The 24429-nt window shown below is 38.5% G+C and overlaps 1 protein-coding gene across 1 annotated transcript; it reads right to left on the bottom strand.

The window, feature by feature from the left end:
* Positions 1–610: 610 nt before the first annotated feature.
* Positions 611–22714, bottom strand: LOC104156743 (chromosome unknown open reading frame, human C16orf52). Its single transcript, XM_009709603.1, has 4 exons — positions 22685–22714; positions 22223–22292; positions 8724–8936; positions 611–795 (listed from the first exon to the last, which is right to left on the bottom strand). Exons 1-4 carry the CDS (start codon positions 22712–22714, stop codon positions 611–613), a joined length of 498 nt encoding a protein of 165 aa, XP_009707905.1.
* Between the last annotated feature and the right edge of the window lie 1715 nt (positions 22715–24429).

Below are 24429 nucleotides of genomic sequence, written 5' to 3'. Positions count from 1 at the left end.
ATATAAATATAAGGAAGAAATCCCCCTCTAAAATGTTCCTTAGTGTTTTTCTAGCGCTTATAGGGGAGGAGGGGATGTATGCCTTCTTGCTGTTACCTATGTTTAGAGAACATGTTTTGATCTATTGGCTTCTTGGTGCAGTAATGCCAGATTGATCCACATTGGTGCCAAAGGCTTTGCTCATCAGAAGGAAGATGTAAAATACTAATCTCCTAAACAGCGAGGCCAGCCTCACTTTGAATTCCTCTGCAACCCTCTGGTCTACCACAAAGTTCATAAATACTTTGACTTCCAAATCGTTAGACATTAAAAACAGGAACAGTACAGTAACATGGGGCATTATGCTTCTCAGTGTAAAGCATTCTTCACTAGTTCCTATCACAGTGCAGACCTGACTGCATTAAAATATGCTCAGGAGATTAGTCAGCGTTGTCTGTATTTGGTTATGGGAAAGGCTCTCCTTTTTTTCATCCAAAGTGCATAGTGACAACAAGTCAAAGCATTCCTCTTTTCAGTAAGTGTTTGATAGTCTGATCTAGGCATCCTCCTGAGAATGCAATTCTGATGTCTTGCTGTTTTCCAAAATAAAGTCCTGCAGTTCAGACATTCATCAGCCAGGTAAACAAACTTTGCCAGCAAATAGAAGTCCCACTATTGTAAAGAAAATGGATAAGACAAACAGTACATACGAAGATCCAACCACTGTGTTATTGGGTAATTTATACGGTTGACCTCCAACTTCATTGATGTAAAATCCTATTGGAAATATTAGGGCTGCCATACAGAATAGAATCACTGAAAAGAGAAAAAAAAAAAAAAAAAAAAAAAGGTCACTGTTGTGTTAAAGTCAAAGTATTTCATAGAGCAGTCCAGAAAACCAAGCAAATATTCTGACCAAACTGAAGAGCTGAGATATTCCAGCACCTAACTTGCTTGAAATGACTGAGTAGACTGTATCTTGCTTTTAAAACATCCCTTATCTACTCCCAAGAAAGACTAAAAGACCCCAATTTTGACTGTAATTCCAGTCCTGCTCACTAGATCATGAACTGTCTTCACAGAATAAAAATTTGGTGGATGTACTTCTACCACCATCCACAAGTTTAGTCACAGAGTTCATCACTTCTCCAGTTATTTTAAAGTCATTTTTCCCCAAAGTCAAGATAAACTAACATTCAGCATTGAAGAAACTCCTTTTCAATAATCAGAGTTGTCTTTTTCCAACTGTAGTTGCCCTCTCCCATTCTTCCACACAAACTCCTTTTCTGTAAAAGCTTTGCTAAAAATAGAAAACACACAGATTGTCATTACAGTTTCTTTAAGGTTAAAAGACACCAGGTTCCTGAAGTTATACGAATGTTTCCTTAAGTAATGAAATACCCTTAAGATTTCCTATTGGAATACAAAGACAGTTTTCTGATTCAGTTTAATCTAAGCTTCTTGGTGAAAAACTTCAAATTCAGACTCCATGGAAAAAAAGAACCAAGCAATGAGGCTTTTTATTTCACCTGAACAGTTAAGACTTATGTACATGGTTCGTCCTTACAGCTGACTCTGTGGATGTACAAAACAGAAACCAGAACTCCTATTAAAACCATTCATTAGAATTTCATTATGGATTTCCTAGGCTTTCAGGTATCAATAGTGGCCAGCATTCCTCACAGCACATTTCAGTACTCCGATCAAATCCAGGAGAGAACATCCAGCGTTGTAATCTTTCCCAGATGACAACTTCAGTGTTCCTGTAACATAGCTTTGGATAAGTAACCCTGTTTCGTTTGAACGTAGCAATATGCAGGGCTCTACTGTCTTCATCAAAGGAATGACTTCCAAATATGGCTCCTCTAAGAGACAAGACATTCCTCACAATAAAAAGGATTAGCTTTTGAATTGGTTTGATTGCATATGCAAGAATATACAATTAGGTTTTTTTATCAGTATTAGAATAACACAGAATTTTATCTGATTCTACTAGTTCAGTCAACTATTAGTCTATTAGTGCTTTACTCTTATTTCACTTCTACGTATTTCAACTTTGTTTCAAACGTTATTTACTGTGAGTGGAACGTGGCATCCCAATACCCATTATTCAACCAAATCTAAATGATATCTGCGGGGAGAGAAGGGCTGAGCCTGCTCTGTTCTACCACCAACCCTACAAATCCACATACCAACATCTCCTAACATTATATGCAGCTAACACCAAAGTCTCTCCTAGTCCTCAAAGTCTACCTATAAACCTTGCCACATGAAAAAGAAAATTCAAGCCAAGTTACAATGCTCCTGCCTGAATAAAGTCCATTACATGCTAATTTTTTCAGTCTTCTCTCAGTTAATACAAACCGTTGCTTTTTGTTTCTTAGTAAGGGACACAGGTGCTGTCCTTGTCTCCCCTTTCTCTTCTCCACCACTAAGAGAGAGAACAAACTCTGGGGATCCTGTACCCTATTTGGGCTTGCCTACAAGTCAAACAAGCAACAGTAAAAACCACAGGTAACAGTAATAGCCGTCACCTTAATCACTGGTTCCTCTGCAAGTCAGCAGCTGCTTTTGTTTCCAAAACAAATTCAGGAGCTCGCCTGGCTCCTTCGGCCTCACCAGAACAAAGTCTAGTCTTTCCAAATGAGGAAATGATGGCTGGAGCAGCCTCAATATTTTTGAATGTAACTTCACTACTGCCAAGTACACATGCTCCAGTTTATCCAGCTACAGTGTTACATGCCTGTACTAAAAACTTTTTTTTTAATGGACTCCATGTTTATCCAAGACAAATAGTTTATCACATATTTTATATCTTAATGCTCAAAGCTTATGATTTGAATAGCACAGGTCTCAGCTTTGAGGAAAAAACACTCATGTTCTATAGAAGAGACTAGTTATGGGCATGATGAATCTGAATTTTAAAAGTGTCCAAGTAGGACTTGAGCATAAACAAAAAAGAATGGTTTTACAAACCATGGTCCACACCAGAACATCAGCTGCTCCTTGCTTTCTGACACATATGAAGCAGCTTTCACAATACCTTGAGTCAAGAGCAGCTACCACCAGGATTAGCTTTCAGCTGACAATACTGAGCAGGAAAAAATGAAATGTTCCACTCGAGGGAGCTCGTGTCTCACTTTTAATGTAACAGCACTGGTGGATTATTTTTTAAAGGGGAAGAAAAAGAGCACTAACAAAAAACATCTGGCAACTGTATAGTTAGTACATTCTTGCTCAGTGCTACCTCGTTAGGCCAGCTATGAAAACAAAACCAAAGAACCAGCAACCAGACGTTGAACATTAAATAATCCAGAAGGTTTTAATCTATATGATTATTGGTCCATGTAATTCCACACTACACAATGTAATCCTTAAAGAATGTTTCCCTTTTTTACTTGTACCTTAACCAACAGCTGGTCCATCTGAGCAGAGGAAGCTTGGGTATGTGTTTCTTGAGCAGATCTGTGTAAGCACAAAAGAGCTCTACACTTGAGTGGTCCAGAAAACAGTGGTTGATATGTGATTAGTAATGCAACACACAATTAGTAACAGTTTGAACAATATTCTGAGGATGAGTAATATTATCATAACTCAGCACGCTTCCCATTACATCCAGTTTGTCCTTGACGAGCATTCCAGTTATTTACAAAACTTCTGTAATATTTTAACAATAACACACTTACAGGAAATAGGAAATAGCTTTAGGATTCTGAAAACAACCTGCACTTTCAAGATTAAATCTCCTTTATTATATTCAAGAACGACACAGCTGGAAAAGTTCTGATGGCCTCATGGATATGGTTGAAGAATAGATCTTAATCCCTCTCTAATAAACCACTGTTCTTTGAGGTATGTTGTGGATGCATGCACCAGTGCTCCTAGGTCTGAGACCTGCTAGCGGCACTGTACTGCCAAATGGAGCACATGCCCAGTGTCTCCTTGCGTTCCTGCCTGACGACAGAAGGGTGCAGGTACCTCAACTCTCCCTCAGTTCACAGCAGGAGAAAAAAAATTCTGCACGTGCTGTCAGCATGCAGAATGCTGATTTGCATACACATTTCAAACATTCACTATAGAAGTAACCAGCCATTATTTCCCTTCCACTGTGCATACACACAGTGCACATGTTCTGCTGTGAGGGTGTCCAAGCAATTTTCTCAGCGTGGTCTGAATTTTTAGTCTACTGAAATAGCAAATAAAAAATGGATTCATCAAAGTCTCTGTCAGATTAGGAAGCCTGGCAAAGGAATTACGGCAAAGTTTTGAGAAGTCATTAAGAAAAGACTGCACAATAAATTTTTTTTAAAAAAAGAAGAAACTAAGGAGAAAATCCAATATATGAACTGCTCAGTTAACTTACTGCATATTCTTTTAGAGGGAGATTTGTAAGCTAGAGGACAGGAACTTTTTATACAAGCTGTAGCCCAAATGTAACTCTCCACATCTGGTAGTATCAACTCCGTGAATTTCCAGCAACATTTCCAGCAACCCATAAAGAACTTCTCCCTCAAGAGTACTTGCTTTTGATTTCAAATTCCTCCTTGGGCAGGAAAATTTGAAGAAAAGACCCTTAATGACTACAGTTTCTATTAACAAAAAAATTTAGGTAACAAAACAGAGTAATTTCTAGTCTGCTTCTGAATGGTGGCTATCAAAAAAAGATCTAGTTCCTGTAATTCTTTAGCTTGAAATTGTTTTGAGCATCCAATGATAACTTCAAAAATTCCAGTGTATTAAAAGAAGGAAAAAGTTATGGTCTAGTCTCTAGATGGCTCATTGTAATACTTGCTTGCCTCTTTAGAGATGCATAACATAGAAAGCAGCACCTGGTACAAATCTTGAATAACTCAAGAAGCACTTTACTCACTGGGGAACACCAGTGACAGACGTTTGCAGGATAGCTACTGTTAGTTAAGAATGTGATTATTCTGCCCCATTTTTACTTGCATTCCAAAAAGCTGAACATTTAAATCCTCAAGCAAAAAGAATAACAGACTCTCTAGTAACTGCTGGAAAAAAGGCAGAAATATGATTTTTCTGTCCAGCACCTTCTCCCTTGATACATCTCAGAGAAGCACCTCATTCAGTGGTAGCAGACCACTGAATTAATTCCCTTTCTAATAGTAGCAGATAGTAAGAGACCTGAATTTGTGTAAGATGTAAACAGATCTTGTGGGAGCTCTGTGAATTCCTACAATAGCCAAGATTGTTATAATATACAGAAGATCCCCGAGGTGGCCTCTGCAGAGAATAACCTCTGGACACTGTTTCTAATTATGGAACCTAACAGTATCTGTCCCAAGGACCATGGAAATTACAACATTTGAGATTTACCGTAGATTCACCGCATCCTATCTTCTAAACCGGAAGATGGCATAACGAGCACCCTGAAAAGGCAAGGGATTTACATAAATTTGAAGTAGGACTAACAAAAAAGGAGTACTTTCAAAGATACATGGAACAATACCAAAGCCAGGTTACTTTTTTGCTACCATCTTACGCCATTATGTCATAGGGCATAATTACTGATGAAGTGGTATAGAAGCTGAGACGGTAACAGGCAGTTAGCTCACACTTGAGCAACTGGCAAGTAATACCATGCAAAGGAATAGCTAATCAGATCTTTGGCTGCTATAAACACGAAGCATAGCTATGAATTTGCAATACCTCGTTCACTGAAGAAGCACACACGAGACCTGGGCAGGACAGGACTCAAGCATCAGTGCCAGTTTTGATGGTATCTGTGCCCAAAGCGACAATACCTATCACATCAGTAGGAATACTGTGATTGTTGAAAGACTCTTCTCTACACAAAGTGAATGAAAACTTTCACATTTGCCTTTAGAAGACTTTTGTCACTCATGCAGTATGACCTGGAGGAGGGAAATACCTCTCCTCTCCACAATGCCATTTTGCAGAGAAGCCAGAAAGACAAGTTTCTGTGCAGTAAAACCAACAACAGCTGGGGAAGGATGCAAACACTGTGCGAGTAAATACTCTCTTGGGTGTATCCGTTTAGAAGGGTACACACAAAAGAGAATTGACACATCAAACTTTTGTCCTTTGTGTGTCCCTTAGCTAAACAAGATAGACAAGATCACTCTCAGCAATAATTCATATTTATAGGTACACAGTGGAAAAAATGTGGAGTCATGCAAGATGACAAGATTACAAGCAAAAATTCCATTAAAAATATAAGCTATATATTTATATATAAATTCCAGGATGAACTGGACAAGAGCAACCTCTTACCAGGCTCTCCTTGCTGCTGTCAGAGTTGCAAGGAAAGGACTGAGCAAGAGGATTCCTTTGCCCTTTGATGATTTACTCTAGACCCCCTTGCATTTGAAGAGAATTGAGCTGCCAGTCCCAGCACAGCCCTTGGCAGTCCCAGCAGACTTCACTGCCTGCCTAGGATAGCATGTCTTATGTTGTGTTCAGAAAGTTCTGTGAGAAGAGTAGCTGCTAGCAGCCTGTACTAGGCTGTTGAGTCCTGAAATTGCCTGCAGAAGAGATGTAAGACAACTATGAAGTTTTCTCTACTCCCTTCTAATGAGTTACACATGTTTTCATCTTACAGCACTGGCACTTCACAGGACGGATCTGTTCATGGTATTCCAAGTTGATTCCACATGGCTACATGTTTCCTAATACTAATCTACAAAAAGGTTACCAATTTGTGTTGCCATCCAATGAACCACAGAAGTCACTCTCACCAACTTTTTCAAAAATACAGAACTCTTCCTCCCATTCACTACTTTTTTTTCAAAACTGATTTTTCTTACAAGTAAGGTAAGCAATAAAATTTCCCATCATCATTGTTAACAGGAATGCAAAGGTCACAGTGTCATATGTATTGGAGATGAATACCAAAGATGTTGAATTTTAGAATTTCAGCAATGCAGCGATCACATCTTAACAGAATTATGAATAATTCTGACTTGCAAAAGAACAAATTAGTATGTTTCATTATTAAACATCTCATAACAGAAAGACAAGTGCTGAAATAAAAGAGTGTCCTTCTATATTTAGACTTCTAATAACGGACCTGTTACAAGCCTAAAGAAATCTACAGGAAAAAAAAAACCACAACAGCTTTAGGGTATCAGATTCTTTGGTTGAACTAACCATCACAGTTGTAGAAAAATAAAGATTCAGGGATGTGACAATTGGAGATATTTTAAAAAACATTAAAACATGTAAAACCCAAAATACAAGCTCTGAATTAAGAAAAAAACATCAGTAAATAAATTGTGGTATCAACTATTAATATATAGTACTCCAAAAACCCCCTTTACCCTAGAGCTTTGACCTCAGCTTACTGTAAGCATCTTGATTTTATATGGCATTTAGAGTTTAAACCCTCTGTGCATACATTAGATATACATGAAATACATATAGATAAACAAGTGCACTGGAAAAGTTGGGATGGAATATTCAGTAATACTCATGTCTGCTATTTCAATCATTCACCAGAAAATAAATAAAAGTCAATCACAACGGATACAGCATTTCAATAACTCCATTGTCTGCAAAAGCTGCACCATTAATTTAATATGCTGTGTAGCAGAGTTGTCAGCAGGATGGCTTTGATTGCACAAATGCCTCAGTGAAGTACCTTTGTTGAAGCTGAGCACTTTTTTATACTATTCCCTTCCCCAAAACAAGGTTAAATCTCATTCATATTAGATATCATTAGATGTCAGAGTTCCATTAAACCTTATTTATGCCTGTGTAAACCACAAACTTGCATTTTCTAGTTAGCGTTCACACTACCTTTAGTGGTATGTCATAATTCAAGTCAATTTAAAAGCCCTCAGGTTTTGATTTTTTTCATGCTGTCATCCCCACCATTAAGGCACCATTTCACAGTTGGGCTAAGCCTGTAACACACACCAAGAAAAGGAAGTTTGAAAGTTATTCCCCTTACTCGTTATAACTGTTTTTCTTCTGCACCGAAGTTGCCATAAGATATGTTTACCTGTGCGGAAACATAGGGCTGCTAGAGAAGGCTCAGCTGCGGGGAGTTACACTGGTGCTCGTAACGAGCAGAATCAAGGGAGGCACAAAAACACCGCTACTCCTCCCTCCAGGTAAAGCACTGCTGTGGGTCACTTATGGAAGCAAAAGTCTCAGTGCTGTGAAGCACAGCAGATGCTCTGCAGTGGGCAATCCTCCTGCATAGCCAATTAGGATGCAGATATTCTGAATAAAACACCCGCTGTGAGCATGAAGCAGGACTGAACCAGCATCAACCCTGAATGAGGTATTCACGAGACACCTGAAGTAGGGATGGATTTCAGACTGTAGTAAGTCTCAGACCTATCAACTGCCTCCTCTTCCTCAGTCATTCCATTCTGCTAGGAATAAGTCCTGGATATATGGGAGTGGGGAAGTAAGAAAGACTATCAGACACACAATTCAGGACTGACCTCTTGTATCGGGGCTCATTTTCTTAGGTCAATTAATGGCACTGCCCAAGGAAAGTAAAGGGGTCAGGCCTTCCTCTCTTTCTCCCTGGGCCAACAGACTATTATTCCCTCTCAATTATAGTCACTTAAGATACCAACCCCTTGATTTTTGAAGAATTTTATTTTTCCCTCAAACATGGTATTTAAAGAGAAGGAATGTTTTGTATAGTAAGAGCCCTAAGCACTGCTCCTTGACAACACTATAGTGTTATTTGAGACTCCACCAGTTTATCCTGCATACAGGTCAACTGTGTAGTTGAGGTCACTTACTTCCAGTGAAAGCTATCCAGCGTGCATATTTAGTAGCTTCTCTTCGCCAGTGGGAAGCCACCAGCAAACCACATGTGACAGTTAGTGAAATGATTCCCATAATGATGAAAAATAACGTAGTGACCCACTCAGGAGGCAGCCGTGGAGGAATACAGGTCCTGTCACGTCCATGGATGGTTTGACACTGTCGCACAAGGCCAACTGTGAGAGCACCTGAAAATACATAGCAGAGAGGCAAGTAAACTTTCAAAATCCTCTCTGAGGGGCGCTCAGTTGCAAACCAAAGCTCAGAATTGTCCAAAATAAGGGATTCTTTCTTTGATGAACCTTAACAAGCCTTTCATACACAAAGGATGAGGGGGGCATGCTTTAAACATCTACCTTCACATTCTTTCATCATACGCTTGCACAAATTGAAGTGAGATGGCTGCAAGCTGTATTGGGTTCTTGAGTGGCAATCAAGGTCTAATCAAAGGGATAAAGCACTCAAAGCCTGCCAATATCCGATAAAGTGGTAGCTGAGTTTTATAGAGGATCACTCCCTCATCTGTGCAAGATGAAATACTGTTATAATCTAACAAAATGAGCTGCAGCCCCCTAGAATGCCTTTAATTGTCTAATACCTTTTCCCCTCATCTGTAAATACAGCTTTCATCCTCAAAGTCTTGCAGCAGAAACCGCATTGATTCATACCAACATTTTAAGAACATTAAAAAATAAAAACATTTCTTGACAATAACTCTTTTTAAGAGTCCCTCTATGCAAGAGACTGGTCAATCCTTTTGACAGCTAACAAGAGTTACTATACACACAAACTGGCATATTTACACAAATGCTCTATCAAAAAGATCCTAGAAAAAGGACAAGACTGGTACAGGAACCATAAAGTTTTACACAAAATGAGGTATTTTCTGTTAAATTAAAAAAAAAATCTGATTCAAAGTCTAATTCAGTGCTTTTGAGAATCATAAAGAACCTTTTTAGTAAGCTTTAATACTGGTTATCTTTATTTGGAAAATTTTAACCCAAAATTAACATGCAAGATTAAAATCCGTTTCTTCCAGTGCGTCTTAAACATTAAGTCCTATATTTTTCAATTTTGTCCCTGCTTCTGAACTGTTTTCTTAAATAATGACAATTGTCCTTTATCTAAATTAGGAGTAAAAACTAACAGTGGATAATACTAGAGTCAACTTCTTTCTCCACAAATCATTGAAGTAAATACTGTTATAGTTGACCTGTTTAAAATAAAAAGAAGACAACTTAGAAACAATTACAAGTAAGACTTGGAAGCTGAGGTTTAGCATGTCTTTTGGAGGGAGAAACAACTCTCATACTTTTTAGCTTCTTTTTGGAAAAAAAAATTTAAAAAGGCACGAAACAAAGAAGTAAGCCAATAGTCAAAAGGGTAACCAGTCCTAGCATGCACCTCCTAGCACCCCAGAGCCAATTTCTACAAGTGCTCAGATCCTGTCTGCCTACACCTCAGCAATGAGTACCAGCAGAATCAGCTTCTGAGCTTAGGACCACTGGGTTAGGAGGCAGAATATCCCATTTTATTAGACGTAGCCCTTCTGATACACTCCTAGAGGATGAGAAGAACCAAGAGCAAAACCAATACTGAATCAGTTCTGGTGAAGCATTCCTGTAACCTTTGTGACTACAAATTTTTAGACCTATTCAAACACATCCTTTTAATTACATATTCATCAACTAAAGATTCAGAGATGAATTTTCAGCTAAAAGTTGAAGTAAAATCCTTCAAAAAAGTGTCAGTTACGAAACCAACAAAATTGGCGTTTTCTACTCCAGATATACAGCAATCACACCATTGCTGTGCACCAGGATTACACAAAACTGAGCCAGAATTATACAAGCAATCTTGCACAGCTCACAGACCTGTACTGTACACAGTTTTACATGAACTGCTTCTCAGATACTTTTGCATAGCCTTCAATGTTTTCATTTTACATCAGCTGTTGGGGTAGAGGGGAGATGTGCATGTGTCCTTAAAAGTCAAGGTCCCTGAAACACACACACATTGCAGAACCTCATACAAAACACTAAGAAGTTTCCTGTAGTTTGGGAATAAAGAGGCTATTCACTGCAGGGTCACAGAACAGGAAAAGAATCCCAATCACTCCAAAAGATTAGGATTTAACAACAATTTTACTACACTTACAGTAGAAGTCATTTTTTTCTAAACTGCAATTCTAATCTAAAGAATGACTTCATAAAAATGACATCACACACTCAGTAGATGTTTTCTGAATTCAGAGACCTCTCCTGAACTCAGTGGCAATAATTTAGTACATTTTTAACTTTGGCAAAAGTGATAAGAGCTGTGTTAACTGAAACTGAAGAACAGTTGCTATAGATGAGCGTGTATTAGAAAGAGACAGCTAACTCATCTTTCAGATGCAATTTGCAGTTTATGTTGAAGACATTTTCCAATTAACAAGAGCACATTTAACAGACTCAGAGGACCAAAGCTAAGCCCAGCAGTGCCATATCTAGAGGAAACAGAAGAGAACTCCATCTTGAACTACTGTTTTTCAATGTAATTTTTTTGTTGTCTACATTTACTTCTCCAAAGGCTGATTTTCTCAAAAAAAACCTGCAACAGACCCACAACTGAAAATGGAAAAAAAAAAAAAAAAAGAAAGAGAACAAAAATCTCTGAATTGTGAGTACCAGGGTAACATCACTTTTGAAGACACAAGGATAGTTGCAAGAAACTACTCAGAGCAGCGTTTCCTAAACATCACTTCTGGTATCCAAGTGTGTTGTTCCACTCTTCTTTTTTTCCTCCTTTTTTTTTTTTTTTAAAAATCAGAGTTTTAAAGCGTCAGCAATTAAATTTCAGGATCTGCCATTTTGGAGGACAAATACTGAACTTTAAGGTTAAGCTTTTCCTAGCACATACTTAGTATTTTCTCTTAACTCTGCTTCATGGATTACAAATTTGAAGTAGATATACTCCATATTTTTCGAACCTTGAGTCTGCAGACTCTAGCAAGGCAAACAGAGGGCAAGAGAAGGTCTGTGAACTATTTCTACAGGTTTCACAAAGGGAGAAAAAACCTCATTATGTGCTCATAAATTTAGTTAAAGTTCAAATTTAAGTTCACTAGACAGGGATACCTCACTCGTGTACATAAACTGGGCAGAAGGAAATTAAACCTCAGTTTGCTCCCATAGTGAAAAATCTGTTGAATGCAGACTTCAAAAGAAGTCTCTCGTGTGGAAAAAAGAGTATGTATTTGCCACAAAATTCAAAAGAAGAGTGGGTTTACATGGTATTTTATTGTCTTGGTCCCATTCTAAAGCAACGAAGCAAACAGTTGCCAGGCAGCTGCCAGCAAACTAACCTGTTACAGAAAATCTTTTTTAACCTTCTCTAGGCTATCACTGAAAGGAGGGACAGAGATACTAAATCAAGCAGTCTCCTTCTGCCTGTAATTAAAGAATAGCCCAACAGTACATCTCAAGCCAGTCACCAAGTTCCACTCTGATCCCTAGGTAAAAGAGGTTTTTAGTTGTTCCCTCAGAACAATTCCAGCAAAATTGCTGAAAATCTAAGCACCTAACACAGGTATAAAACAAACAGCACAGCTAATGCTAGTAGATTAGGCAGCTTAAAGATGGATACAGCTCTAAAACACGAGCAGCAGAGTAACCACCCCTGCCCACCCTCCACCTCCCAATGCCCACACTTGCACAGCCACCGGGAGCTATACCAGCAACCTGGAGATGCAGGAGGCTGCTCCCTTTCTCTCCTATGCCTCTCCCTCCATAGCTTCCCAGACTGGCATTATGCAGGTCAGTACAGCTAGTGCGAGGGGTGATTAGGATATATATTCTAATTACTGAGATTCAGCCTTCACCAAAACAGAGAATGCTGCACTGAGCAAATGTCAGTGAAGTGGTCCTTAGTCTCTTCCAGTAAATCTGTTCCCTAAAGTCCCAGTGCATTTGAAACACATTAAACAACCTTCCAGTAGTGATGTTCCAACTATAACCAGGACTCCAGTTTATACCAATGAAAGATTTCATGATCATATTCCTGCACTACCTCACTCAACTCCTCCAGACCATCAGTAATGCTCATTTTCTACACTGCGTATTTTTACTAGAATCAGTAATAAAAAGACTCTTTAACAAATACATCAACATTTGGGAGCATCACCTGTTTAACAATTAAGTTTCACAAAACGGTTGAGGGGAAGAGGGGAAAAGGCATCAAACCAAAGAAAGCCAAGCCCTCATTTTTCCTATGTGCAGATGTGCAGCTGTCACGGAGCAAACCCAGAAGTCCCACGCCAGCCCTCAGTGTCATCCCTCTACCGTTTCTGTGGTAACTACAGAGCCACCGAGCAGGAAGCACATGCTATGGAGAGAAACAAAGATTGCTGCAGCCCTTTCACTCCCCCACCTCTCCATCACTTCTGAATTATTAAAAGTGGCACAGCGATACCACAGCTGGAAAGCAGTAGCATAATTAACAGCTATTCAGATGTTCACTGTTCATCTATGATTTGATTGCCAGAACACGTGGGATCGAGCATGCCAGATGGACACAGGAGAGGTGCCACTGCCATGAAGAGCCTACCACAGCATAAGAAGCAACTAATACGGCAAAAGCATGATGCAGTGAACGAGGTGGGGCTCAAACATTAGAAGGTGACAGAGCTCAGCAGCTATGCTGTGACAGGAACATACAAAGCACAAATCCTCAGAACTGCTCTTGCTCATACAGCTTGGGGTACCTGCTCCTCCTCTGTCCTTCCCTACCACCCCCACTTGAAAATGTCTTTACTCTTTCCTCTCATTTTAGAGAAAATGCTGTTCCTTGGGTTTAAATGCATCTGCAACCCTTTATATTCCTTGACAACAGCTTCCTCACTTTTACCTTCCATGTATCAACCACATCCTTAGCAAAATGCTTATTACTAACATTAAATAAATATTATGGGCCAATATGCCTGGTGAGGAGGTTAAAACATCCAACCACTCCCAGACAGCCCACCCGCCTGCCCACCCTCCCTCCCTTGCTGTGCTGATGAGATGGCGTGGTTCTGCTAGAATCCCCAGTTGTGACTGCCAGACAAGTTCTGCTCAAACAAGACACTTTTCTTTAGTATACTGTGGACTAGTTAAATCATCTTTGCTAAGCAAAAAAGCACAGTTTACAGGGTTCCTAATGAGGTGTTGGTGATGTAAATCTTAGAGCCCTGCCAATGTGGCAAAGTCACTGATAAGTTTTATGTTTTATTAATGAGCACAGTCCATGGAGCTATGTTATTTGGGCACACTAAAACATTCATTGCTTCTGGTTAGGTAACAGTTGCATGCCAGCAAATGACACATGTAAAATAAGGACAGCTCAGTTAAATCATTCCCTGTAACTCTTACTGGGCCACAGACAAGGATAGGAGGAAATTAAGCTGTTCTTAGAAAGTTTCTAAGTTCTATCCAATTAATAAACTTGAATGGAAAAAGGTCTAGGTCCATCTAAGAGGAGGAACAGGCTGCAGCTGTCTAGTATGCAGCTGTAGCTCGCTACCCAATCCAAATAGAAACTTTAAAGGTCTAAAGAGAATGCAGTGATTTGGTCATGACAGACTAATTCCCTGTACCAATGTTAAGGATAACCATCAAGTTGACTTTGGCCACCTTGCCTTTAACATGTCTGCTGCTCCTTGCCTGCAACCAAGCCTCTCTGACAGAAGACCGCTTTCAAAGTGAGCGAAGCATAGCCGAGGAATTCCTGAGAGGAACAAACAACAAAGCATGGTCAGAATAGTTCCAATGCAACTGCCTGTAACAGCAAACAAGGAGGAGCTATTTCCAAGAAGAAAATTTTTCAAAGTGATCCAAGGAATTTGGCAGTTTAAGTGGGCTATTTCCCAGTCTTACATATGGAATTTATTTTCCTGCAATGGGCACTTTAAGTGATATTACTATACAAAGGGGGAAGACAAAATGACTTATTTAGGTTTCTTTATATGTATTTTATTTTATATTTTTTCTATTAATTCTATATTCCAGGTATTAGTTCTTTGGCAACAGAGTACTCTCCCTTCTGCCTTTCCTGAAATCCAGGAAACTGACACAGCTGATCCTTCCCTACCATAGCCTGGGAGGTACTCCAGGGTGCATAGTTAGTTCTACTTAATCCAGTGTAAAACTCCATCAGATCACAGGCCCTGTACCCTCTCTTACGAGGAGATTAGTCATACTTAAGAGTAACCAATGCAGAAGGTTAGGGAAAAAGCTATGCTTTTGCAAGATATGCACCTCTGGTGCAAAGAGGAAAGAGATACAGTATCCTGCTGGTTTGCAAAGCTCTTCAAAACTGGGGAGGAAAGAAGGATTAACAAGGCTAGGGAAGATCTCTTGATTCTAAAAGGCATGGTCCATCTTGTAATAGTTAAACAGAATTGCAGGGTCTCTGTACCTGAGGTCCCACTGAATGATGCCCACAGGCACAGCTCAGAATTTTTTTGTACCTACAACTGCTCAGAATTACAGCCTTGTCAAAGGAAATGAAGTTAGTCCTCGCCTAAATTTTCTGCCATTGACTCATTATTAAAGCAATTTAAAAATGTTTACAGCCTCAAATAATGTCATATCAGAGCATTTTGTAAAATAGCACATACACATAATTAACTACAGCTAAGTAACTATAAGTCCAACACCCTTTCCTCCACTTTTTTTGCTTAGGGCATTGTTGTAGGACAATACAATAACTGAAATATGCCAAAATAACTATAAAGGGTATATAAAGGGATGAAAAAATAAGACAGGATCAACTGCCAGTTTCCAGTCAAGTATGAGAATAGCATATCTGTTACTGTTATGACATAAATAATTACTTCTTTCGTGAGGGATGGGGGTAGTTTGAATAGATGCTCTTTAGCACTTACACTGCTGAAATAACTTCGAGGTTACCATGCAAGTATAGTATTCAGGATGTGGCATAACAGATTGATTCTTTTACTGCGGATGTTCCAGTATGTTGTTCAGTTAGCAGATTAAGAGGCAACCAAGTTCAGATTTACTAAAATAAGATTTATGAATGTTAAAGGATGATCTAGAGAAAGGCATAAAAGAATAACAGAGGATTAACTACAAAAGCACAGAACATACAGGAGTTCAAAACAGAGGGATTATGAATTATCTTTCCTGTCCTTTGTATGCCAGATCTTATGTTTTTGGCATTCACTCTGATTTGTCTCTCAAATCATCTAATAGGTACTGCAAGCCTGAAGAAAGGCTTAGGAGTTTCTCACTTTGAAGCAGACCAGATGCAAGATCAATTCATATGCCCACTGGACATTTATTGGTATGAAACAAACACCTAAAAAGTGTTTATACAATATTAAAAGATCAGTTTTAATACAGACCTAGATTTACTTGCAAGGTCCTTGCTATATCTAGAGTGCATCTTTTAAGAGCAATTCAAGTCAATATTGCAAGACAGAGCATGTTATAAGCTGCTATTTCTCTTCTACTCCATTTACCCCCTTCTCTGAAATGAGAATGCTCTCTCCCTTTGAAACCAGCTTGAAATGTACCATCCTTCTTGCTCTAGAGACCTGAAAGGAGGTTGTAGTGAAGCTGGGGTCGGCCTCTTCTCCCAGGCAACCAGTGACAGGACAACTGGGCATATTCTCAAGCTGCACCAGGGGAGATTCAGGTTAGAAATGAGGAGGCATTTCTTCACAGAAAGGGGCGTTAAACATTGGAATGGGCTGCCCAGGGAGGTGGTGGAGTTGCCATCCCTGGAGGCGTTTAAGAAAAGACTGGACATGGCACTTAGTGCCATGGTCTAGTTGACATGGTGGTGTCAGGGCAAAGGTTGGACTTGATGATCCCAGAGGTCTCTTCCAACCAAACTGATTCTGTGAAAGGGTGCTTCCTTGTTTCAGGAACTAAGTGACTTTCTTAGAAATACTGAAATTAGCAATAATAGCTGAGGTAACATCCATAGCTTCAAATCCACCTTATGCTAGCTATGAGGAACCTACCAATTGAATTCTATTTAACAATCTAATGTCCAGAGAATTTATTAGGTACCATTTTTGGCACTCTTTAGAACTCCAATGCTTAAGGGCTTTTAAACAGAAGAATTCTCGTTTTTAAAGTCTAAACTCAATATTAAAAAGAGTTGTGGTATATTAGCAGAAAAGCCTGCCTTGCTGCTGAAGACCATCTGGTGCCTGAGTTGTCTTAGAAGTTTTCAATTCAGTGTTTGTATCACGCCTAATTCAAACCAAATCCCCCCTCCACAAAACCCAGTCTTCTCCCTCCCTCTTCCCATCCTCAAAGAGAAAAAAAATCACATGCCATCTATTGCGAAAGATCCTTATGATTTACACGTATTAGAATTAGATGACAGTCATTACAATATGAGTTTTAAGTGATGTTTAAATTGCAGACATTTGGACCAATAAAAAGCAAGTTTATTTCTGAATTCCAACATACAAGTTTCAATACCATGCTGCTTATTTATTGGGGAGGGGTTTTGTTAAATGTTCGGTCTTTGGTTTGTTTTTTTTTCCCCCCCCTCAGAAGAGATGGACCACCACACACTGAAAGAGCTATCCTCAGGCAACAACGCAGGAAGAACTCTCCTGAGGACATAACAAAGGCTCTGTGTGTTCTCACATATTAGAGCCAAGAAATCTGCCCATGCTGAAGGTATTCTTTCCTACTTCAGAAGACAGCATTAATTAAATGTTGGTATACAGGATTTCTAATAAGTTGCATCCTTCTGGTTGTTTATTTTCTGACACTATAAACATTTTCACAATAGGATAGTGTTGTCAGTGACTAGAATCTTTACAGTTTCTGAAGTTGCAAGAGCCTGGAAAAAAGACAGAACTTTAAAAAAAGAAAACTTAATGTTTTATTTAGCTTAAAAAACAAACAAAAGATCCATAGTTATTTCCATTTTTCCCCCAACCAAAATAGAGCTACTCAAAGTTGACAAAATTCACTGCCTAAAAAAAGAAAGATCAAAGGCAGTGTCAATATTTAAAGTGATTTTTCTAGTCAGCTACACCAGTTTTATGCCATATGTTCAGTTGAAAGCCAGAAGCTATGACACCTACAGCTGTTCTGCCATTTAACATCTGATAAGCTTGTGTTCTTTTTAACAGAGTTATATTTGGCTTCAGACAGAGCTGTAAAATGATACCTCTCCATCCAATACAACCTACTCCAGCCTTCTCAGAAATGGTCTGCTAATCACTTTCACAATCGTATGGTTGATGTGCAGGGTCTTTAAGGCTGGCCATCATCTACAGCAGCCAGTGACGTGAGGTGGCCAGGCTGGGTCAGTAATGGCAGCACTACAGTTTGCCACATGGTACAAACACAACACAACCAGCAAGAACACAGGAATTCTGGATCTTCAGAGTTTAGTGGATCACCTTCCACATAGGTGTCTTATAAGGTAGTCTGTTCACAGGCTGGCAATAACTGGACTTCAGAGCTCTCCATTTTAAACTCCTGCATATCTAAAACCACCGTTTCACCAAGTCAGTTGAGTTTCAAACTTAACAGATGTCCAAGCAGATCAGGACAGATATATCAAAACCCCTAAATCACACCAAGTAAAGTATCCTATTGTTCTCTCTCTTTATTCAAGGAAACAAAATATCTGTCAACCTTCCTGCTACAGTCTAAAGCTATTTCTCTGGTCTAGTGACAAGGGCATTCAAGGGTAGGGAGAAAATTCAGGTTCTGGCCCTGCCCTCAAGATTGCTTGTGCATTTTATCAGATGAAATTCAGGAGGAATAGCAATCATCTTCCTCTGTCAGCTGTAAGTGTTGTGCTTTGCACTGATCTCAGCTTGTGTCAGACATGCTCCAAGGACACCCACTGATCTGGCTCTTGCATGGCTTTATGAACCACCCAGTGGTATAAGGTGAAAACAGAAGCGTTGAAATGCCTTTTGGCATTTATATGGTTAGAAACATATTTGCAAATTTTAAGTGTCTGCTCTGCAAACACTCAGCCTAAATACACCTTACGTACTTGAATGCTTTCTTACAGCTGAGCCTAACTTTCTCCTGGTCGACTGCTGAGAGCAAATTTTAGATCCAGATTGCCATAAAGTACAACAGACCTTGCTAATACAGAAAAAATATTCAAAATGTAAATAAAATACACTAACAATTTGGTGGCAATTTCTTTAAATCACATAACTGATGGCAGGATGGTATTTATAGTAATGAGGACATGAGAAGAGAAGTTTGCAGGCAGAAGTAATAACTTTTATTAGAACAACTAGAATAATTGGAAAGTTGAGTACATTTCTGGTCTTGCAAGCCCCTCCTTGGACACACAAGTTTTCCCCGGTCTACTAACTGGGGATATAAAAGATACTATCTCTGTCTACTAGACTTGCTTTATTCCATAAGGCACCTTCATCAACTGAAGAATGGTACCTCAATGTCCCAAGACGTATTTCATTGCAACTAGAGTAGTATTTCAAGTAGAATAAAACCTAACCTTAGTTTTTATTCCTAAAGGCACTTTTTAACTGTTGCCAAATCTGTGTATGACATGCTTGTAACAACTGGCAATACAGGTTAAACTGCACTTTAAATAGGGATTAGGTACGAGGCCAACAAAGAATTTATTCTTTCAGCGCTTCGTGTGCTGAAAGACAGACTGACATATAGCTTAACTACATACAATCTGTCCTCAAGGTCAGCCAGCACATGGTTTCTCAGCTGATTGACATTTTAACCCCCCCCTTCCAGTATAAAAGGTAGTTTTAACTTTTCAGGCAAACTGGGGGAAAAAAACAACCTTCTGCAGTAATAATTCTCAAATTTAGGCATTTACTTGTTGTTCCCATCACAACAAAAACATTAAAACCAAAGAAGAATAGAAAGGCAGGGAGCATATTCAGTATTTATGCTGAAGCTGTATTTTCTTATCCCTTGTGCTAGGGCAAGTCCTTGTTTTAGAAGTCTGCATAATTTAAACCGGAATTATTTAGGCAATTAACAGGTTCTGTCTGTGTGGTGATAACAATTTCTCCCTTATCACAAATCCCCATCTACAAAAATAGACTGCAAGAGTCTGGAGACTTTTTTTTTTTTTGCTAGAATAAGAGAAGACAGAGCACTCCTGAACAGTTAAATTTGCACTTTACTGAAATAAAATACAACTTTATCTTAACAGCAGGCCTTAGTCCTTTCTGAACAAGTGGACTACTCTTAAAAAAGCAATCAGATGTTATATAGTGCTCCAAAGAGCGTATCTGTTAACATATGTTTATACAGTTGTTATACTGACATTCTGAAACAGAATTCTCTCTAATTTTAGATTCAATATAAACAGCCAAGAAATGCTCTGTCTTTATCACCAACTTCATCTTACTGAACATATACTTACAGAGAGCATTTACTTCAGATTACACTGGGCATAAGTCAACAGACTTCTGTTTGCAAAACAGCAACTACTACTTCTAGGCTTCACTCTATTTCACCATTTTTCATGTATTAAGCTTCAGAGTGTTTCTCGTAATTGCTGAGTGACCCAGTAATATCCCACTGAAAGAATTTGAGACCATATTAGAAATCCTTGGCCATTCAATCTTTTCAGGTTTCCTGTACAATCTTGTTGCATAGTTTTTTTAATTGAATTAAGTGTGGGTTTAAAAAACAAAGTGAAACGTACTTCTTCCCACATGAGTTTCTGCAATGGATAACTACATCATTAACACATGAATTTAGGTGCCTGATTAGTTTCAGAACAGAATTCAAGCTAAGGAAAAAAAAGTTCTTTCTTCACCCTTGTGACTTCTCTTCCCCCACAGCACACAACGCCTACAATGCTTCTCACATCAACAGGCACAGAAGATACAGTGCATTTTCTCCTCTACAAGAAAGGAGATCAGAATCTTCCACTGTGGCAGTTCTGGAGCTGACACTTCCACTGAGCCTGGGAATACCGTTGGTTGCTGTCTATGCTTAAGAAAACATATCTATTAATGCTGCAATTTGTAATATCTATTTTGTACAGAGAAGACTGAAGATCAAAGCAGATTTTCAAGTCAAACAAGTCACCTTCTATACAAAACTCAACATTCAGGAAACTTGAGGTCCATGACAACCTCTTACCAGTTTTCTCCACTTTGCTTTGGTATAAAGACATTGCAATTAAAGGTTGCATATGTTTGATGCATTAAGCTCATACTGATGAAGTTAGATAAAACCATTCCCCCTTGCCTGTACATTTGCCCTGCCTGTCATGGAAGTCAGGATCCATCTCATTTCAGATGTATACAAAGATTTTATTGTGGCAAACAAGTAGTTTCACTGAGACATCCTAATAACACTAGTACATATGCCATCAATTTGAGAAGCATAGAAAGAATCTAGATTCAAAGCAGCTCTTTTGAACTATTCACAGCAAAGCAGTTCTGAGGCACACTGAACAATCGGTTGTCCCATTCTCTCTCATTCTGATCCCATACCTATTCCTTAAAATACAACTTAATTACATTGCTGCCAATAGTTGGAAGCAGTCACAGCAAGAAAAGTGGAAAGAACAACTTGGGCAACGATTGGAGAGCAAGAGAACAGGAAACTCAGTAGTAAGAACTGTGACACTGTAAACTGGGAACTTGGCTCAATAATGAGCACTACAAAAGTAAACTACTTGACTTTACTGCCTATGAACATTGTCATTTGATTATTAAATTCTTGGATGTACCAAGCTCAGAGACAGTTCAGCCCTCCTAATGCAGTGTCCAAACAACTGCACAAAGAATTGCTCATGGTCAAGTTCAAGGCCTAATGTGAACTGTCTTCAACTGGGCAAATGTTTAAACATATAAGTGGGTCATTAATCATTACACCTTGACAGACTGTCATCCTTAATAATCCCAAAGTGCTTTGTAACTTATGGCACAGAACTGCAGCTACCATGAGGCTCTTGGGTAGCTGCCAACTGTTGCTTATCGCGCTATGCTGCATGGATAGGAAATGCTGGCTTCTGATACTGTAGTAAATCCCTGGGAGGCTTTTGATGCCTTCACAAGGGCGCATTTTAGTTCATCCCAAGGACCCACACATAATAGATTGAGTATGTTTTGCTCAAAGAGAGGAACTAGACTCTACATACTCTGTGGAATTTTGAACCTCTCATTCTTAGCAGCTAGTGTTTCATACCTGATTAGCTCATCCTGCAGACAAACCATCACAATCAGACTACATTGCCTAAGGTACCCAAGAGAGACCAAACTCTTGTAATCAACTATTTACAAAATTTAAAAAACACATACAAGACAATATATCAAATAGGAAATCAAATATGGTATAACAGGAAGAAATCAAGAGCTTCACCCTGAGAAAGGATATAACCTGTAACAGTTAATTCCATATATATTGGCCTAATTCCATAGGAATCTAAGTGCTTTGCCAGTCAAATGCTCTAGCTTGTTTCCCCTCTCCTTAAAATAGACACGTACCCTGCACAGATCCTCTTCTTGGCCATATCTCCAGTTTTTCAGATCTGTGTATTTCTCCATCAGTCAGAGGCTTGGGGAAGAAAAGTGAGATTGAGCAAAGCAGCTGGAGCACATGTAAGGGGATTGCTGCAAAATTACCATAGAATTTTTTTCCTGCATATAGCCCTCAATAATAAAAAAAAAACCTCTGTCCATTACTAAATTTGTAGGCACTGTGAATTACAATAACAACTTATAATTATGTGATAAGAAATTTATTTAGAAATTTAAAATAGTATAAACTATGAATTTATAATAATTTATAGTTTTCCCAAATTAGTTTGCACAATAAAAACAGCCTCCATATTGTATTTGTTCCACCATACTACAAAGATAATTTTGTATTTGATTTTAAAACAGATAGCAGTGTTTAACCTCTTCAATGGTCAATATTCTTCCTCATCCATGAGTCACTTTAGTTACCTTCTTCTGAAATACAAAGGTATCAACCATTGCTAGAAAATGATTCAAGAACTAGGTAGAGAACTCCTGCATAAAATGAAAATCCTACCTACTGCAGCTGTACTGCAGCAGACAAGAAAAGTTAGTTCTCTCTACTTTGTTTCAAGATCAGCAAGAAAATAAGTGGGAAAAAGTTGAGCTGTTGTGAGGTACCTATAAAAAAAAAGTAGGTCAAGCTTAAAAGTTTGACCTACTGATCTTCTTTGCTTTGGCAAAAGTACAAATGGATTTTACATAATGCTGCTCACATGTAAATGCTGGCTGGAAACTAAAGGATGCAAATGTTTTTAATAAGCCTCGGTCATTAACAAGATTTTTTTATTATTATTTCAAACAGTTTTAAATCTTTGTTTTGTGGCACATACTATCGAATCCTTATTTTTAAGATTCATATATTTAAGTCACTCTTGTGTTAATCTCAGTGTCATATTGTGGAACAAATGTAATACACACGCCTAAAATCAGTTCTAAGTTGATTTAAAAAATCATCACTGTTAGTGAAATGCAGATAGTCCCTGAAGCGACAAAGCTGAAGTCTCAACAAGGCACCTTTCCCGCATTTCATACTGTCTATAAAGCAGATTTACAACCACATACTTCTTAAGTAAAGCATAGGATGGACAGAAAACAAATCTGTATCTGCACATACTGAATATAATTTAGTTCTATAGTAACTGTACATACTGCTGTAAAGTAAACACTTTAAAGAAAAAGTTATTCCAAATACCTGAAACTCAAGTACCTTAGCAAAAACACCTACTATCAGGAAAGACAAATTAAATACCTGTTATTTGTAGGTTTTTCCCCTCTGTTTAATAAAGTAAAACTACGATAAGAAACAAAAGTTAAAAAAAAAAGTCAAATTAAAGCTTTGCTTTAATTGCCAACAGAAGCTTCTATGATAAAGATACCACTTCTATTTTACAGAGGAAGAAACTGAAGTACTACCACAACAACTTTTCAACATCCAAAGTCAGTCGTGCAAGATGCTAGGTTTGAAAGTGAATACAAGTTACTGGCTCCCAGAGCTGTACTCCATAATCAGGTATTTCTTATCTAATTCTTCAACACTAATTAGAGAATGAGGAATTCAACAGGATTTAGTGGGAGGCAAACTAATAGTTTTGTACCTTCACACACTAAAGAAGAAACAAAACGTTCACCTAATTGAAGCAGTATTAATTGGTATTTGTTAAAATCAGATGTAAAATATCAGTTCCTCTATGGACAAAAACAATCATCTCTCTCATCTCTGCTCTGGCAGGCTCAAATAACCAAGCTGACACAGCTCTCTTTCATGAGATTCTTCCTACACATAAAATAGTTCCATATGTTTAAATGTTGAGTGGTTGAGCAAGTACAAAATTAATTCATTACAACAATGCCTTACTATTAATTTTTCTTGTGCCTTAAGGCCTGGTCAATTACAGAACCCAAACACAATTCAAACACTGTCATATTTTTACATCCACTTGAAAGACATCTACTGTCACAAAGCGGAACACAAATGTTAATTTTAAAGATGGCACTGACACTCCCAGTCCAGGCACACCTATTAACAGACTGCTCTTGTTAGAGTATTCAGATTATATAGGGTTTAGATTTGCCAGCCCTTACTAGTTCTTCTTTGGGTTTTGTATTGTTGGTTTTAAGGCACTGGCAACATCTCCAAAATGCTAGTACTGTTAGCAGTGCCTGCATCTTAC

The sequence above is a fragment of the Cariama cristata genome, unplaced genomic scaffold (assembly GCF_000690535.1).
Source record: "Cariama cristata isolate BGI_N322 unplaced genomic scaffold, ASM69053v1 scaffold32331, whole genome shotgun sequence".
Classification (NCBI taxonomy): domain Eukaryota; kingdom Metazoa; phylum Chordata; class Aves; order Cariamiformes; family Cariamidae; genus Cariama; species Cariama cristata.
Note: the sequence above shows the minus strand (reverse complement) of the source record. Positions and strands in the feature narration are given on the sequence as shown.